The sequence below is a fragment of the Gracilinanus agilis genome, chromosome 4 (genome assembly GCF_016433145.1).
Source record: "Gracilinanus agilis isolate LMUSP501 chromosome 4, AgileGrace, whole genome shotgun sequence".
NCBI lineage: Eukaryota > Metazoa > Chordata > Mammalia > Didelphimorphia > Didelphidae > Gracilinanus > Gracilinanus agilis.
The window spans coordinates 83,500,395-83,518,114 of record NC_058133.1 but is presented as its reverse complement, the minus strand read 5'-3'; the positions used below and the strand labels follow the sequence as shown (position 1 = coordinate 83,518,114).

Genomic DNA, 17,720 nt, shown 5'->3' with positions numbered 1-17,720 from the left:
ATAGTTCTAGTGTGAAAAAATTATCCACAAAAGTCTGCCTATTTTCAGCACATATTTTCAGCTCATATTTTCATTAAGGATACGGTCTAAGATATATATATATATACATATATATATATATTTCTCATAATGATTTTACATAGAGGAAAAAGATACCTCATGTTGAAGCTGTTGTAATTGTTCATGCTAACTTCTAATTTATATGTCCTCCCTTCTAAAACGGTATTGATTTTATCCCTTGTTCTAACTAGTTACTGCCCAGAGATGACTGATTCTGAAAGTACTCATATCAGTAACCAGATATTTCCTCTCTATTAGGTTAAAATCAATTTCATTGTTCATGTGATATCTTTTTGGTGATAACAATGTCTGAGCCTTCTTATCTTCTTGAAAGCATTTGTGATATAGAAGTATACTTTCTGAGTAACCCATGAAACTTTGTTTTCTTTCATTCCTTAGTACATGCATACATATATGTGTGTGCAATATTGCATATGAAAATTCAATACCCATAGCAGTGATAATAATGATAATGATGATATCTAACATTTTATATCTCAATTTAAGATTGGCAAAGTGCATCATATAATTATCTGATTTGCTCTTACAACAATACTTTGGCAGAAAGTGCTATTATTATCCACATTTTGCAGATGAGGAAACTAAAGCTGAGAGGTTGGTTAAATGACTTGCCCGGGTTCACATAGTTACATAACTGAGGTGAGATTTAAAGCCAGGTCTGTCTCAGAAGTTCAATAATCTATTCGCTATGCCATATAAATACAGTTATCCATTAATCTCTACACAAATGGTTCAGATCTTTCATAAATAGAGGGAGCTCCCGGGCAAGAAACTTCCTCTGCCAATGCAGAATTGCAACTATTCTACAACTTATAGTCTTGGGAAGTTGCCTCATGGTATGGAAAAACAAAGTTATTTTTTGCTGGGCTCATGTAGCTGGGATGGATCAGAATTAGGACTTGAATCAAGGTCTTCTTGACTCCCAAGTTCAGTTCTCATTTCATCTCTTCCCTATTCTATGCTGCCTCTCAACCATTTTTCTTGATTATTTTTCCCCATCTATACCAAAGACCATCCTCACACTGAGGTTAGCTTATATCAAATTAAAATGCATGTTTTCTTATGGATATATCAATCTCTTGGTCCTTCTTCATATCAAATAAATTGCAAATATTTTCAGAGGTCTTTTTATTTATTCTAATTAAAAATACTATAAGAAAAGGTAATCAAATTACCCACATAAGATTTTTCCTAATTTTTTTTGGACTGGGGATTATTAATGGAGGTAATTATAAATGGCATTACATTGGTATAGAATATCTTCTTGATTCCAAAAAAAATTTATTGTAGTTCTCTCTGTTCTGATTCTTCTCTTTCCTGATCATTTTTACCTATTCCAGATTGCCTCTTTTTCCTGCATTCTGCCCTTGCCTTCTTGGTTTTAGCCTTCATTTCAAGACTCTTTAGGAATGTTGCTCTCTGTTCCTCTTCCACCTTCTTTTTCTTTGCAACAGCAGTCTGACTGTTGGAAACCAATTGCTTGGCTAACTTAGGTGGAGAAATCTCATTCAAGATCTCATCAGAATCTTCTTTTTCTTCTTCTTCTTCATCATTCTTCTTCCTTTTCAGTCTCCTCTGTGTCCTCTTGATCTCTCTCTACTTCCTCCCAAGACAGGTCTAACATCACAGACAGATCATGGTCACTGACGCGGATTGGCTCTGAGCCAGACCAAAGGTGCAAAGTGATGAGGTGAGTGAATTATTAAACTTGAATTATTAAACATGAAATAATAAGAAACAATTTATAGAAAGAGTAATTACTCTAAAGATAATAGCAGCTACTGTGGGAGTTTTGCCCTCAAAAATATTCTCTTCTGTGATCACAGAAAATCTGGGTGGTCTGAGGCTCCTCCAAATGTTTCATTACCTCATTTTTGTAAACAATGGCAATGGATCAGTTAGATGTGAATCTTTCACAACTTAGACATTTATTTTCCCAAGAGTTTTTTTTTATTCTACTCATTGTCTGCCTTACCTCATCTATTTTCACACCTAAATGTCATGGCAAAAATCCTACAAAGTCTAGGATATTTCCACTGAGCAAAACCAATGAATAGCTACATCTGGTCAAAAGTCATTCTACTTCATTCAGCTATTTCTGAAGCATTTAACTGAAAACTATATTTAATAACCCTCCAGCCAATAACTTGAATAATTAACTTGGTACATAGGATAACCAAATTAATTTTGTCATTTCTGGAATAAATATACTAACTGAAAAACCAAGATTTTCACAATAGAAAAAGAGCTTAAGTTGAACTATTCACAAGACACTTTTTTAAAATACTTTTTACCTTCTGTCTTAGAATTTATGCTGAGTATCAATTCCTTGGGCAAAGAGTGCTAAGGGCTAGGCAACTGGGTTTAAATGACTTGCTCAGGGTCACACAGCTAGGAAGTGTGATTCCAGATTTGAACCTGGGACTTACCAAGTACAATTTATTATTAAACAGTAACAAGACAACATTCAGGGTTTGAAGCAGACTAAATCTGCATTCCTGCTTTCACTCTGAATGGCTTTTACTTGGGTAGATTTCTTTAAAATCTTGTGATTACAATGAACAAAAGAAATATGGACAGGAAGGTCAATGAGGAAAATCTGGCACATTTAGGAAAGATAAACATATTCAATGACTTATTGAAATGTTATATTCTCCACCTTCATTAAATTATACATACTCCACCTAGATCTCAAAGAATCTTCATGGTAGTTTTTGGATGACTTCAATCTCACCTCCAGCAGGACTGTTTTTCATTTTTAAATATAAAATCTAGGGATCACTTTACTTCCCTATTTTTTTTTGTCTTTAATTTCTCAACAATGAATATCCTAGGGATCTAAGAAATCACTTTTCTTTTGCATATACACAAAAAAACACATATCAACACAAACACAAACCTATGCAGATTCCTACTTTTGTGATTCTAACTTTTTTCATATGAAAACAAAAGCATTTAGATAGAGCCTATTGTGTTTCAGGTGCTATACTAATCACTGTTTACAAATATGATCTCATTTGATCCTCACAACTTCTCATACAGAAATCCTTACACAGATATCGATCTGCAATAGTCTTATAATTTAATATCTTAGAGAGTTCCTTGGGATATTGAGAGGATAAATAACTTGCAGATTGATTTCATATTTAACATATGTTTTATATATTAAATTTAATAAATTATTAAATTTATGAATTTAATATTATTAAATTTATGAATAAATATCAATTTAATATATGTTAGAGATAGGACCTAAATCCAGGAGGAACTCTATCCATTATTCTATCCTGCTTTTTAAGAGAAACAGACACAGAGAAGGGGAGAGGGGAAGAAAAGAGAGTGTGTGTTTATGTAGTACCTTAAAATTGTACATATTTTAACTCATTTTATCTTTACAACAACCTAGTGAATTACTCAGTAGAGGTGGAACATGAGGAATGAGGCGGTTAAGTGACTTGCCCAGGGCCACATATCCAGTAAGAGGTCTGAAGCAGGATTTGAACTCAGGTACCCATAACTCCAAGTGTTACACTCTACTATACTCCCTCGCTGCCTGATTCAGTGAGCACTGGATTCTGAATATTTTTAGACGTACAATATGGATAGCAATCTATAAAAGTGTTCTTTAATCTTCACAGTTCAGTTTTAGAAACCTCAATTCATTTTGTGTCCAAATAGATTGACTGGACTTAGTAGGAAAAAATGATAAATTAATTAAATAAAATTGATCCAGAAGAGTTTGTATCTCTGTGGTTCTTTCTCCTGTGCATTCAGTTTAAGTCATAGTATCTTAACACAAAGATGTTTCATAAATGTATTCGTAGAAAGAATATTATGTTGAAAAGTAATAAACCTATATATTCATATATTGTGAATACATACTCCATTCAAATTAATTGATTTAAAAATTATATCAAAAACCAATTTTATATATACTGTAGTAATATGAACTGAGAAAGCATTGTATGAGTCATATTCAAAGCAGATGTTAAAATTATTTTGTTTCTTGTTTATGCCAAAACATTCTGAAGTATTCCACATGTTTTTGGAGTTGCATTTCATACTATTTAGCCTTAAGAAAAATACATACTTAATGAATCACATGGACTTTAATGTAATTGTTTTTATATAAGAAGAATTTTCCAGCTAAATATGCTTTATGACATCACTAATTGATTGCTTCCTCAATAATAACCCTGTGAATTAGGGGTGAATTTATTATTTACATCTCAGAGATGAGCAGTCTGGGCTTAAAGGAATAAAATGACTTGGTCAGGGCTATACAACTAATGACAGAAAAATTCAAACTTAGGGCTGGATTTCTTCAAGATTCAGCTCAAAATTTAATTTCCACAAACTGTCTTTCTAAGACCCCCACTCTAAAGCTCCCCCTAACTCTGGATGTGCCATTCCTGTAAAATACCTTCTATTTGCAATGTACATATCTTGTATGTTTTGCATGTCATCACCACCATTAGAATGCCAATGGGAGATCTTTGAAGTTAAGGACCATGTTTTTGCCATTCTCTGTACCCCTAGTTACAAGGTGGCTGACAAATAGAAATCACTTAAATCAAAGCGTAGGAAATGCAGTGCCTATAGGCTGAAAGTACTATGTACTAAGAAATGAATAGGGCAAATGGGAATGAAAAACGAGTCAGATTAACTATTTATGGGCACAAATCTGAATAATTTGATTTTTTTTACAGTTTAAATAAAATTTATCCTATAATGTATTCAATATTTTGTTAGCCTGAATCTTTGCATGGGAGCTGAGAGCCCTTTTAGACACAAACTAAAATCTGATATTCTCAAGAGAAACCTCAAGTGGACATAGAAATCAAAGAGATTAATGACTAATATTAAAAGCCTCCCCAAAAAAGGAATTTCCTTTAAACACTGAGGTTTTTGAAATAAGTTAAATATAATATTTACAACTAGACTATGATTTCAAGTGAATCCATTTTAAATATATGTAAAACATACATGCATATATTTAGACATATATATGTATACAAATAAATTTCTATCTGATGGAGTTTGTCACAAATATTCTTAAATGTTGCCCTGCTAAGAAAACAGAAAACTGAAATTTTGTGGCGAGCCCCATCAGACATAAATTTACCCAGGGAAATTCTCCATGATTACTACAAACCATTTCATCATGTAAATTCAATTTGTTATTTCAAAGCCTGAGTTTCACATTTTTAAGATATTCCTTTAAAAAAATGGAATACTCAATGAAAACAATTTTAAATGCCAAATTAGAATAGCAAGATTAAAGAGTTAGAAACTTACCAGGTTGAGCCAGAAAGACCAGCAACATATGTGGCACAATCCAAAATTCCTGATTCATAGAGTGCCTTCATCACACCAGAAAATCCCACCATGGCACGGAACCCACCACCTGAACCCAGCACAGCAATCACTGGCACCTAAGGAAAATTTAATGGCTAAGATTCAAATGAGGTAAAAGTCATAACATACACGATGCATTTGAAAATCAAAAAAAGAATTGTTCTTATGAAACATGTAACTATGGGAAAATATTCAAAATAAAAATTAAAAAAAAAGAAGAATTGTTCTTGGTGTCTCCTGCTCAACTTTTGTTTTTTAAATTCTATACATTCCTGTCCTGTCAAAGAACAGAATCTTAGCTCTTTGACAACCTTGTACCATTACCAAAATAAAATCATTCAAAAGAAAAGCAATTAGTTTAACATTAGAGGAAAAAAATTCCTATCAGAAAGTCTTAAAAACAAAAGAGTACCATATTTCTCATTTTAATCAAATAATTAATTTAAATATTGAACAATATTTCCTTTTTTCAGTTGGTGGCACCACCCATTAATTACTCAGGTTTTAATCACTGATATCATCCTTGATACCTATATCCAATCGGCTGCCAAGTTCTGGTGATTTGACCCTGAATTATTTGCTGCATCCATTCCTTCTGTTCTATTGTCACTGCCACCTCCACTAACTTAATGTAAGCACTCACAGCTTCTTAGCTGCACCTTTGGAACAGCTTTCTTACTAATTTCTAGCTATTCTAAATATAAGGATTATATGATGCTTTTTCATTTTCAATGCACATTTGTATTGCTTATCTCGTCTGATGACTATGACTATAAAGCTTATAAGACCATTATCCCCCTTTTTTAGAGACAATAAACCTGAAGCTCAGACAAGTTGTGAATTGCCTAAAGTCCTTTGACCCATATGTACAAAGGCCAGAAATATAATCTGAGTAATCGATTTCTAGTGTAATGTCATTTTCAAAGCACCACATTACTTTGAGTCTAAATCTAAAGGATTCAATATTTTACAAATCCAAACACTAACCATAAGACCCTGTGGATCTGTGCTATTTAATACTAGCTACTCTTCAGCAAGAAAACCACATACCCCAAGACTATAGGACTCAATGTAAAACTTGGCTTTCCATAGTGATTTTGCTAAGACAGCTTGAAGTTCACAGAATTGGAGAAATTCTATAGTTGAATAAATACTTATTTTTTAAAAGCTTTTAGGCTCCTATATTCCAGGTCCTCATTTTATAAATATGAATAAGTAAGATAAGGCTCAGAGCATTTATAAGATTTGCCCAAAGGCATAACATTTAAGTAGTAACCACAGCTCTTTGGGAAAGCAATGATATGAAGATCAGGAAATGATTTCAGCAAGAACCTTTAGTCACTAGTCTTTTCTTTTGATTCCCTTTGGGGCACATTGTGATTATGCCAGGAAAGAGATGAGATTCATGATGACCTGACTACCAAGCTCTTTTCAGTACTCATTTCCTCCTCAAATAGATAAGCTAGAGATGAGGTGATTAGAAGTCAGACCTCAAACTCTCATCAGGAATACTCTTCCAGTTCAGCAAAGAATTGCAGGTTGTATTAATTTTTGCTTTGCTCTCTGATTTTGACCCTTTGACTATTGGCTTAAAAATCTTCTCTAAGTTTGTCAGAGCCATTTACAGATAAGGGGTAGAAAGGGCAAAAAAGACCAAAAGCATTTTCTTGGCTTGTTTGTTGTTTGTACATTGATTTGGTTCTGTTTTATTAAATAGCAGCATTTTTAACCCCAGCCACAGTAAAAGGAGCATTTCATGCTATTTTTCCTTAACCTAGTTTCTTCTGCATTCTCTTACTAATAAAAATTCCCAGTTCAAACTTTGATCCAAAGTTTTCTCCATAATACCAAAAATATTTCCAAATACTCTCACATTTTAGATAAGTAATCAAAAGAGCCATTCAAATAATTTCCCATGAGAAATTTTATATGCTATCCATAGAACGTTGTTTTCATTTTAATAAAATATTCAAATAAATAAAATAAACATGGTCAACTTACCTGCTTGTAAAGCAAAAAAAATATTCTGGGGTGGTTTTTTTTGGTAAATTTTAGTACCTGGCAAATCTATTCAACCTTCTATACAAAGGGGAATACGGACATTCCAAAACCAAAGGGACATATTTTGGAGCCACACTAATACCCCAGAGAGGTGCTGAAAAAAATCAACTACAAAATTTAGTATCAGGAGGAAACTGAGAGGTAATCTAATATAAACCTTTACTTTCCCAATAATCAGCTTTATAATTACTCCAGTAAATAGTCATCTTGTGTCTACTTGAAGACTTCCAATGAGGGAGAATCAATTATCACCAGAAAGCACCTACTGGGCTTTCACAAAACAGCCCTTCAAATACTTGAAGAGAGCTGTCATTTGTGATGGACATAGGCAAAGAGATTATGATGGCCTCAAGAGGATCTAAGTCTCTTCCTCTCCAAAATAAATAATTCCAAACCTTCAAATGATGTTCACGTGGCATAGCCTACAGTCATTAACAAAATCATCATCATCATTTCAATTAGCATTTAGCTTTCCAGTGTTCAAAACTCTAATTATTAACTTATTTAATCCTCACAAAAATCCTGAGAAATAGATGCTTTAATTTTCTCCACTTTATAGCTGAACAAACTAAGACTGAGAGATTAAATGACTTGCCCACCATCATACTTAGTGTCTACAGTTGGATTTGCACTCAGGTTTTCCCCAACTTCGAGTCTCATGTTCTATCAACACTGCTACCTACTTGCTCACATCTTGGTCATCTGAATCTGGACACTAAGTTATTTGTCAATGATACTCCAAACTGAACAATATCCTCTCAGAACCAGAAGAAAATATTGAAGTTGGGGGTGGGGGGGGTGAGCCAACCTAGCAAAGAAGGTAGACAAATTCATCTAATCTCTACCAAATTACCCTCCAAAAAGGTATGACATGCCTCAAAACAAATTCCCGAGCAACATAACCCACAAAAAGACAAGGTGAAGTAATTTTTCACCCCAAAACAATTTAGAAGTATGAGGGATCTAGTGCATGGGGATGCCCCCCCTAGAGTAATAGGCTCCAGAATTCTCAGTCAAAGATGGTAAGAAGGATTGGAAAGCAACTGCTGAGGAGATTATAAGGGTCCCTTTGCTGGGTCTGGGAGCAAGATTCTTCTCACATTGCCCATACACAGAAGCAGGTCACAGTTAAGAGGTGCAATCTCAGATTGAGGAAGAGCATTAACAAACACCAACACTTGTAGCTAGCAACAAGGGAGCAGAGGACCCTGGTCACAGTTCCAAGGTAGAAAAGTGCTTGTTTAGACCAAAACACAGGCTGGAAGAGCATTAAACACACCTCTCCTTCCATCATACCAACTTGGAAGAAATGAAGGCAGAGAGCTCCCCAGAGCCAGTTCTTAGGGCAGCTGCATAAAGAACTTGAAGCTTGGGAGAGTACTCCCAATTTTAACAATTTTTTAATTAAAAGAAAAGGGCAGGAAAATGAGCAAATAATACAAAAAAATAAACTCAAGATTTAAACTCAGAAGAAGACAACAAAGTCAATACTGTTGCATCGATCTAAAGTCCAAAAAGAATTAATGGAAGAGCTCAAAATAAGAAAAAGATTGGAGAAAAAATAGATTAATGCAGGAATATCATGAAAAATACAACAGCATGGTAAAGGAGGCACAAAAAATAATAGAGGAATTAATTTCTTAAAAAATACAAAATAGGCCAGTTGGTAAAAGAGGAACAAAAATTTAATAAAGGGAAGAATTTTTTAAAAAGCAGAATAGAATTGGCCAAATGGGAAAATATATACAAAAATGCATTGAAGGGGAAATTTTCTTAAAAGACAAAAAGGACTTTTTACAAAGTAGAATTGGCCAAATGTAAAAGGAGGTACAAAAGCACATTCGAGAAAATCATGATTTTTAATGCAATGCTGATGAGTTGTGAACTGATCCAACCATTCTGGAGGGCAATTAAGAATTATGCCCAAAGAGCTATAAAACAATGCATACCCTTTAATCCAGTAATACCACTACTGGTCTGTATCCCAAAGAGATTTTTTTAAAAAAGGGTTTGGGAGAAGGGCCTACTTATACAAAAATATTTATAGCAGCTCTTTTTGTGGTGGCAAAGAATTAGAAATTCAAGAGATGTCCACAAATTAGATAATGAACAAATTGTGATATAGAATGGTGATGGAATACTATTGATATAGGCTGACAGTGGTCAGTAAGGGGCAATAATAAGAATGGGACTCTCATACCCTGAAAACTTGCATTTCCCATTTGTTATTACATAATAATTGGTAAAAATATCTTTATAGTTAAAAAAGAAAATCATGCCTTAAACTGGGCATGTGGAAGCTAATTACTCCATAAGACATTAAGAAACAATTAAACAAAGTCAAAAGAATGAAAAAATTGAAGGAAATGTGAAATACATCATGGGGAAAACAAACGACATGGAATGCAAATACAGGAGAGAGAATCCAAGAATTATTGGACTATCTGAAAGTTATAATCCAAAGAACAGAGCTTTGACATCATCTTTCAAGAAATTATGAGGAGAAATTTCCCTGATATTCTAGAACCAGAGGATGAAATAGAAAGTGAAAGAATCTGTTGACCATCTCCAGAAAGAGAAATCAAAAGAATAATTCCCAGGATTATTATACTCAAATTCCAAAACTCCCAGGTCAAGGAGAAAATATTGCAAGCAGACTAAAAGAAATAATTCAGATATCACAGAGGCACAGTTGAGATAACAGAAGATTTAGCATATTCTACATTAAAGTATTGAAGGGCCTGGAATATGATATTCCAAAGGACAAAGGAACTAGGATTTCAACAAAATTCACCTACCCAGGAAAACTGAGCATATAATTCTTCAGGGGATAAAATAGGTATTCAATGAAATAGAGGTCTTTCTAATGTTTTTGATGAAAAGATCAGAGCCAAATAGAAAATCTGACTTTCAAATACAAGTCTTAAGAGAATCATAAAAAGGTAAACAGGAAAGTGAAATCAAAAGACACTCAGTAAGGTTAACTGTGTACATCCCTACATGGGAAGATGCTTTTTGTAACTCCAAAGAACTTTGTCATTACTGGGGCAGTTTATGCAGTCTGATTTTGTATTATTTATAGTAAAAGTAACAGTCATTTTGGCTTGATAATGGTGTAGTTCATCAATCACGGCTGAATAGTCTTTCTTACTCTCTATGCTTCAGTAAATCTAATCTGCCATACATTAGATGTGGTCAATCAGGAGATGGCAGTATTAAACATGGACATTTTGGATGTCAATGAACTTAAATGTTTTGGAATGGGTGAATTTAAATGAGTTGATCATTAAACTACTCAAAGTCAAGAAAGAAGTACTGGAGTGAAATCTCAAAAATGACAAAATGTATTTTTGAATCCAAGGCAAACCATTCAACATCACAGTAATACAAGTCTATCTACAAACCAGTAACGTCAAAGAGGTCAAAGTTGCTCAATTTCAGGAAGTCCTACAACATCTTCTAGAAATAATAGGAGTGGGGGGACATGTCACATTCATCAGACAAGATTGGAATGCAAAAGTAGGAAATAAAAAGGTAATTAGAATAACAAGCAAGTTTCACATTAGAGTCCAAAATGAAGGACAGAGCCAAATGGAGTATTTTCAAGATAATTTGCTGGTCATCAGAAACTCTATTCTTCAACAACCCCAAAGGTAACAATATTTAAATCAAATCAATTATATACTTTGCTTTGCAATTAGCCCATCATGGGATAATTGCAAAACAAAGACAAAGTAGAAAAAAATCATCACATTGCATAGGTATGATCTAAGTATCTTTCCTTAGGAAAATATAGCAGAAGTGTTGAAAAGATTTAAAGGGTTAGTTTTGGTAGATAGTACCTCTGAAGAATTATGAACAAAACTCACAATATGGTAGAAGAGGCAGCAACAACAAAAACCCAAAGAAAAAGTAAAGCAAAAAAGCAAAATGACTTTCTGATGAGGCTTTATAGATAGCTAAGAAAAGAAGGAAAGAAAAAAGGAAAAGAGACAGGGAAAAAGCTAACAATGGAAGATTCTAGGGAATAGCCAGGAAACATAAAATGGTTTTCTTCCATGAAAATTGCAGAGGGAAACTAGGCGGCTCAGTGGATTGAAAGCTAAGCCTAGAGATGGGAGGTCCTTGGTTCAAATGTGACCTCAGACCCCTCCTAGCTGTATAATCCTGGCAAGTTCCTTAATCCTCATTGCTTAGCCCTTTTTGCTCTTCTTGTAACCAACACACAGTATTGATTCTAAGACTGAAGGTGTTTTTTTAAAGAGTAACACAAAAATTAAGTAAGAAAACAATACAATGGGAAATACAAGACATCTCTTCAAGAAAATTAGAGATATGAAGGTAAATTTTCAAGCAAAAATGAATATGTTAAAAGACAAAAATCTTAGAGGCTTAACCAAGGTAGAAGAGATTAAGAACAGGTAGCAAGTATATGTAGAAATTCATAAAAGAAAGATCTTAACACAACTGATAATCACAATGGTATGGTTATTGATGTAAAGTCATATATCCTGGAGAAGAAAATCAAGTGGGCCTCAGGAAACATTGCTAATATTAAGACTATTGGAATTGATGGAATTCCAACTAAGCTGTTTAAAACCATAAAAGATGATGTTGTTAAAGTACGTCACTCAATATACCAGCAAATTTGGAAAACTCAGTAATGACCAATGGATTAGAAGAGATCATAATACATCCCAACCCTAAATGACAATGCCAAAGAATGTTCAAATTAACAAACAGTTGTGCTCATTCTACACAGGCCAGCAAGATTATGCTTAAGATTCTTCAAGAGAGCCTTCAAGAATATGTGAACCAAGAATTACAGGCTGGTTTTCAAAAGTAGGAACATTTTCAAAGAGGCAGAGGAACAGACCAAATAGTCAACATTTGTTGTATTAAGTGGAAAAAAGGGAAATTCGGTGGGGGGAGTCTATTTCTGCTTCATTAACTCTACTAAAACCTTTAACTGTGTAGATCACAATAAAATGTGGGGAGTCTACAAAGAGATGAGAATACTGGATTGGTCTTACTTGCCTTATGAAGAATATGTATATGAGTAAAGAAGCAACCATTAGAACCAAACATGGAACAACTGATTAATACTAGGAAGGAGAATAAAAGGCAGCACATTATCACCAGATTTATTTAACTTATAAGCAGAATACCTTATGTGAAATGCCAGGCAAAGTTGCTGGGGGAAATATTAATAATCTCATATATGCAGATGATTCTACTATGGTGGCAGAAATTTAAGAATTAAGAAGACTTAGCTGAAGAAAATCTGGTTCTGTTCTTATTACTGTTATTATATTAATGTACATAATGCAAAGGTGGCTAATAATGGTAGTCCAAGTATCATCAAAAAGAAGAAACAAACTATAAAAATCATATCAACTAAATCTGTACATGATGCTGTCAGTCACTGTATAAAGCTAAATATTGCTGTATATCCATTTATGAATTTAAGGAATAAGAAGAGACCTAATATGCAACCATCTATTATTGTTTTTCTTAGGCAAAAAAGGAATCATTTAAACTTGGAGCCAACATAGAAGAGTAGAGGGAGCTTTCTAGCCTATCCCTCTCAATATTCCCTTCTAAATGACTTTAAAATAATACAATGAATCATATTTTAAAGTGACATAAACAAAAGGTTAAAGTGAGAACTATTTCTGGTGCAGGACAACTTAGGAGGGAAAAAGAAAATATTTATAGCCCTGGGGATGAGGAATGCCTAAGGTCCAAATTCTGATATGTGGTTGGATGCATAACTCACAGATATTATTCAATAATATATGGACATATACATATGTGCCCCATATGTATGTAGATGCATGAATTGTCCATGTCTATATTTGTTAATATATATATATGTATATATATATATATATACACACACACATATAACTTTATATAGAATTGTGTGTGTGTATGTGTAACACCATCTTCAAAAGCCTCTTCCACAAAGACTATGGAGAACATGGCATTTTTTTAGTAGGAAATAGAATCTTTTAGAAGTTCGTGAGAAGACTGGCTACTTAACTATTTTTTTTTGCAAAAAATGTTAACAATAATGGCTAGAGAAATATTAAATGAGGTATGGAGAGAAAAGATTAAGAAAACTTTATTAAGTGAGTAAATTAACTCATTCTGGAAGTAATATTTCAATGAAATTTGTTTAAAGATTTTTGCTGCTATCCTTGAGACCTAAAATATGAGAATGTGTTTCCAAAATTGAAAAGTCTATGGCAATAATGGTTAGAGGTGATTCAGACTTTGATCCTGCTCAAAGCTAAAACAATGAAAATGATTAAGTATTTTTTATTTGCAATGTTGTCAGTGATTATAAAACAAGGAATCACATATCATTCTTTGAGTATTAACTATAACTATGATTTTGGAAAGTGTTAGGCTCAGTTAGTAAACTGTGTATAAGATATCAATCATAATAATGTAAATATTAACCATAGTAGTAGAAAAGACATACAGTGTGGGGTATTAGAAATATAGCTACCAATAAAATTAAGAGTTCTTGTTATCAACTTTGGAGTGTTAAGTGCATAACCTGACTAAATCCTGATTCTTGTTAAGGATAACAGAAACAGTCCTTGAGTCAGTACAAGATATTAGGAATGTATTACAAAGACAAGATGGTATTTGCATGAAGGCTTTATATTCACTGTAGGTCCCTCAGTGTTTATGGCCTGTAGGGCACCTTTAAGAGTCAGAATAATAAGTTAAGTCTGATTATGTCAGTCTATTATTTGTGGTATCAATTAGAGATGACTGAAAATTGTATCCTGAAAAGACTCATTTCCATATTTTCTGTTATTGTTACTTTCAAATTGCAATGATGAATTGTGCTTATGAAGTACCTTGAACCATACATTCTAGACACTGAAATGTTTAACAGAGGTCCAGATCTGTGTAAATCCTTCTAAGATCCAAACAATAAGTGTTAATTGATGCTAAATCACCAGAAAGAAAAGAGCAAGTGGGAGCTACCTGTCTTCAATCTTGATTGGAATTTATTAACTACCTCACCAAATATTTCCAAACTTTAATAAAATATTTGTACATTTGTTTTTATTAATCACTTATGTTAATTTAATTGACTATCAAAAGTCTATAAAAACAGAACTTTGTACATCTAAATGAAGTCTTTTCCACAGGCTGGACATGGTGTGACCTCCAGATTTAATTGCCACAATTAAAATTGGTTCTTCAGCTCAGTATGAGGCCTCATATTTTCATTATTTCTTACAAGTAACCTGGTTTTATTTAAATTAAGGGTAATTTGGATAGATACATAATATGTAGATATAGCATTGTGTGTGTGTAAAGAGAAGTGATAACAATTTATAGAGAAAATGTTTTCCAATTGGATTTGATATTTAAAAAATTAAAGTGGGGGCTCAAAGATAATTAATGAAGAGATGCTACAATTTTAATAATTTATGAAGAAATTTGAAAACATTTTCTTCATTTGATTTAGAACCAAAGGTGAGAATGAATATTGTAATAAATGAGTTGCTGATATTGTTATTGATATTGTTTGGTATTGTTATTGACTACTACACACATACATGCATATACAGTCAATGGAAATATATGCTTTTGTATAAACACATTCTATAAATGTGTATATTGCATACATATATATTCACATGTAAAACAGATACTGTAAAAGGATACTAAATTGATTGCCTAATTGAACAGAAGATGGACCAACTTTGGAAAACTACTAGGTTCTTTTTATTACCTCAAACTTTTCCCTGGAAGGCCCATTTACTTAATATGAATATTTTTCTAGTGGTATTATAAATCTAGAAGTCATGAAATGTTATAATTTCCAAAGAAATGTTCATGGGAAGGCATACAGTGGGAGGTATCAGATTCTAACAAATTACAAATGAGGTATTACAGAGGGAAAATGGCATAAAGGATTCTATAAAAGAAATCAACAATTGAAATTTTATATGGTTTAGTCATGATGAGAATGACCAGTGGGTTTCCTGAATCTTCACTAGGTCAAAAGAAAATTAGGAAATTCTCCAAGTTGTTTGGTTGGTATATTTCTCCTAATGAATTTATGGGAAACCATGGACAAGGGACACAGAGGATATACATGCATAAATAGACTACATCTTTCAAAGGAATGCCCATACAAATGAAGTCATAGATCCATCAAAGTATTTGGATGCCATTTGCTGCCAATTTAAAATTTCACAGCTTCTTTTGCTTTTGACCAAGTAGTCTTATGTGCCAGTTCCCCCAAAGTAATTTAGAGTTTTCTTAAGAAATTAAAATAAATTCATATTAGTCTAATGCTAGGCTAGGAAGATGGATGAACAGAAAAATGAAATTATATAATAAGTTTCAAAGGATGTTATTAGATATTTACAATTTTAGCTTATCCATTTCACTGATTCATACCATCATCAGCACCTATGGAGGACTGGCTGTGTTTACATCTTACACCAAGAAATACCTAAGTTTGTTAGGGGGAGGTAACAAAGAGGAATTCAAAGCATTAGAGTTACATGATTAGGCAGGGTGGGACAAGAAAAATTAGACTACAAGTCTAAGTAACAAGAAAAATAGCAAATTGATAATCACTATGAAAAAGAATGAGTGGAGAAATGAGACATGAGATCAGTTCTGGAAAAGTCAAACGAAGAACAATATGTCTTTTCAAAAATATTCAGACTGGCAGGTGGGAGTTAAGTGACTGAACATTAGGTGAAAGGTCATAGTAAAGAGATCAATTGGGAGTCATCAGTGTTAGAGTAACTGCTGAAGTTATGAAATTAAATGAGCTCACCCAGGAGAAAGTGCCGAGAAGCACAACGCAATTAAAAAGAAAAAAGATATTACCTTGACAATAAAGTACACTCTATAGTGAAGTACAACTTATCTCAGTGAAGAAAAATTAACTTGGAATATTTGAAAGTGCAATAGGACCCATATTTACTGTTTAAGGCACCTTTCCCTGGTTTCTCCCTTAACAAAAGAAAAGTTATTATTGTTGTTATTGATAATAATGATGTTGATGAAATTTTGTATTATATTGCTGACAAACTACTTCTACTACTGAGAGCTTTAAGATAATCTCTGTTAATTTTTCTATTATGAAAAAAAACTGGATATTACTTCCCTAAGTATTAGAGTCCCCAAAAAGGAGTTAAGTAAGGATCTTTAATTTTTTTTAACTCATATTTTCTGTCTCAGAATTGATTCTAAGGATCAGTTCCAAGGCAGAAGAGTGGTAAGAGTTAGGCAACTGGGGTTAAGTGACTTGGCCAGGGTCACACCAGAGTACTTTTTAAAAACAAAAGTTCAGTTAGAAAGTTATTCAGATAATAAGCATTTATTCAGTACCTACTAATTGCTAGACACTATGCTATGTGTAGGAGATACAGATAAAGGTAAAAATCAGTCCTTGCTCTTAAAGAGCTATCAAGTTAATGGAGGAGAATACATGCAAATAGCTATGCACAACCAAGTTACATATGAAAAAGTTATGAACTCCTGGAATCATGATTTCCCTCAAAGCTTAGCTCAAGCACTACCTTCTATAAGAAGCCTTTCCTGATTCCTGTCAGTGGCTAGTGCCATCCCCTACTAAATTACCTTATATTTATGTATGCATGTATGTACATATATGTAGATACACGTCCACATGTTTCTCCTTTTAGAATATAAACTCCTTGAAAGCACTACTTCATTTCTGTTATTGTATTTCTAGTGTAAATCAATGTCAGTTGACTGGTTAATTATCTCAAGGAAGAATGGTGAAGTGGATAGATCCAAGAAAACATGATTTCAGGGCAATTAGACTGGAGGTCCTGGATTCAAATTTGGCCTTAAACAGTTCCTAACTGTAAAATCCTAGGCAAGTCATTTAAACTTGATTGCCCAGCTCTAACCACTTTTCTCCTTGGAACCGTTACATAGTATCAATTCTAAGCCAGAAGGTAAGAGTTTTGGAAAGAAGGAAGGAAGGAAGAAAGGAAGGAACGAAGGAACGAAGGAACGAAGGAACGAAGGAAGGAAGGAAGGAAGGAAGGAAGGAAGGAAGGAAGGAAGGAAGGAAGGAAGAAAGAAAAGAAGAAAAGAAGGAAGGAAGGAAGGAAGAAAGACCAGGGTCCTTCTCTATATTGCGGTTCACTTATCAGCTTCACTGTATCTCAGGTTTTTATATATGTGTGTATAGA

The 17,720-nt window shown here is 33.4% G+C and overlaps 1 protein-coding gene across 1 annotated transcript in view; it reads right to left on the bottom strand.

Annotated features, from left to right (window-relative positions):
• Window positions 1–17,720, bottom strand: part of PLA2G4A (phospholipase A2 group IVA) — a 116,503-nt gene that overhangs the window by 41,654 nt on the left and 57,129 nt on the right. The window contains exon 7 of the mRNA XM_044673635.1: window positions 5,380–5,516. Coding sequence (XP_044529570.1) covers window positions 5,380–5,516 — 137 coding nt within the window. The remainder of the gene's footprint in view (window positions 1–5,379; window positions 5,517–17,720) is intronic.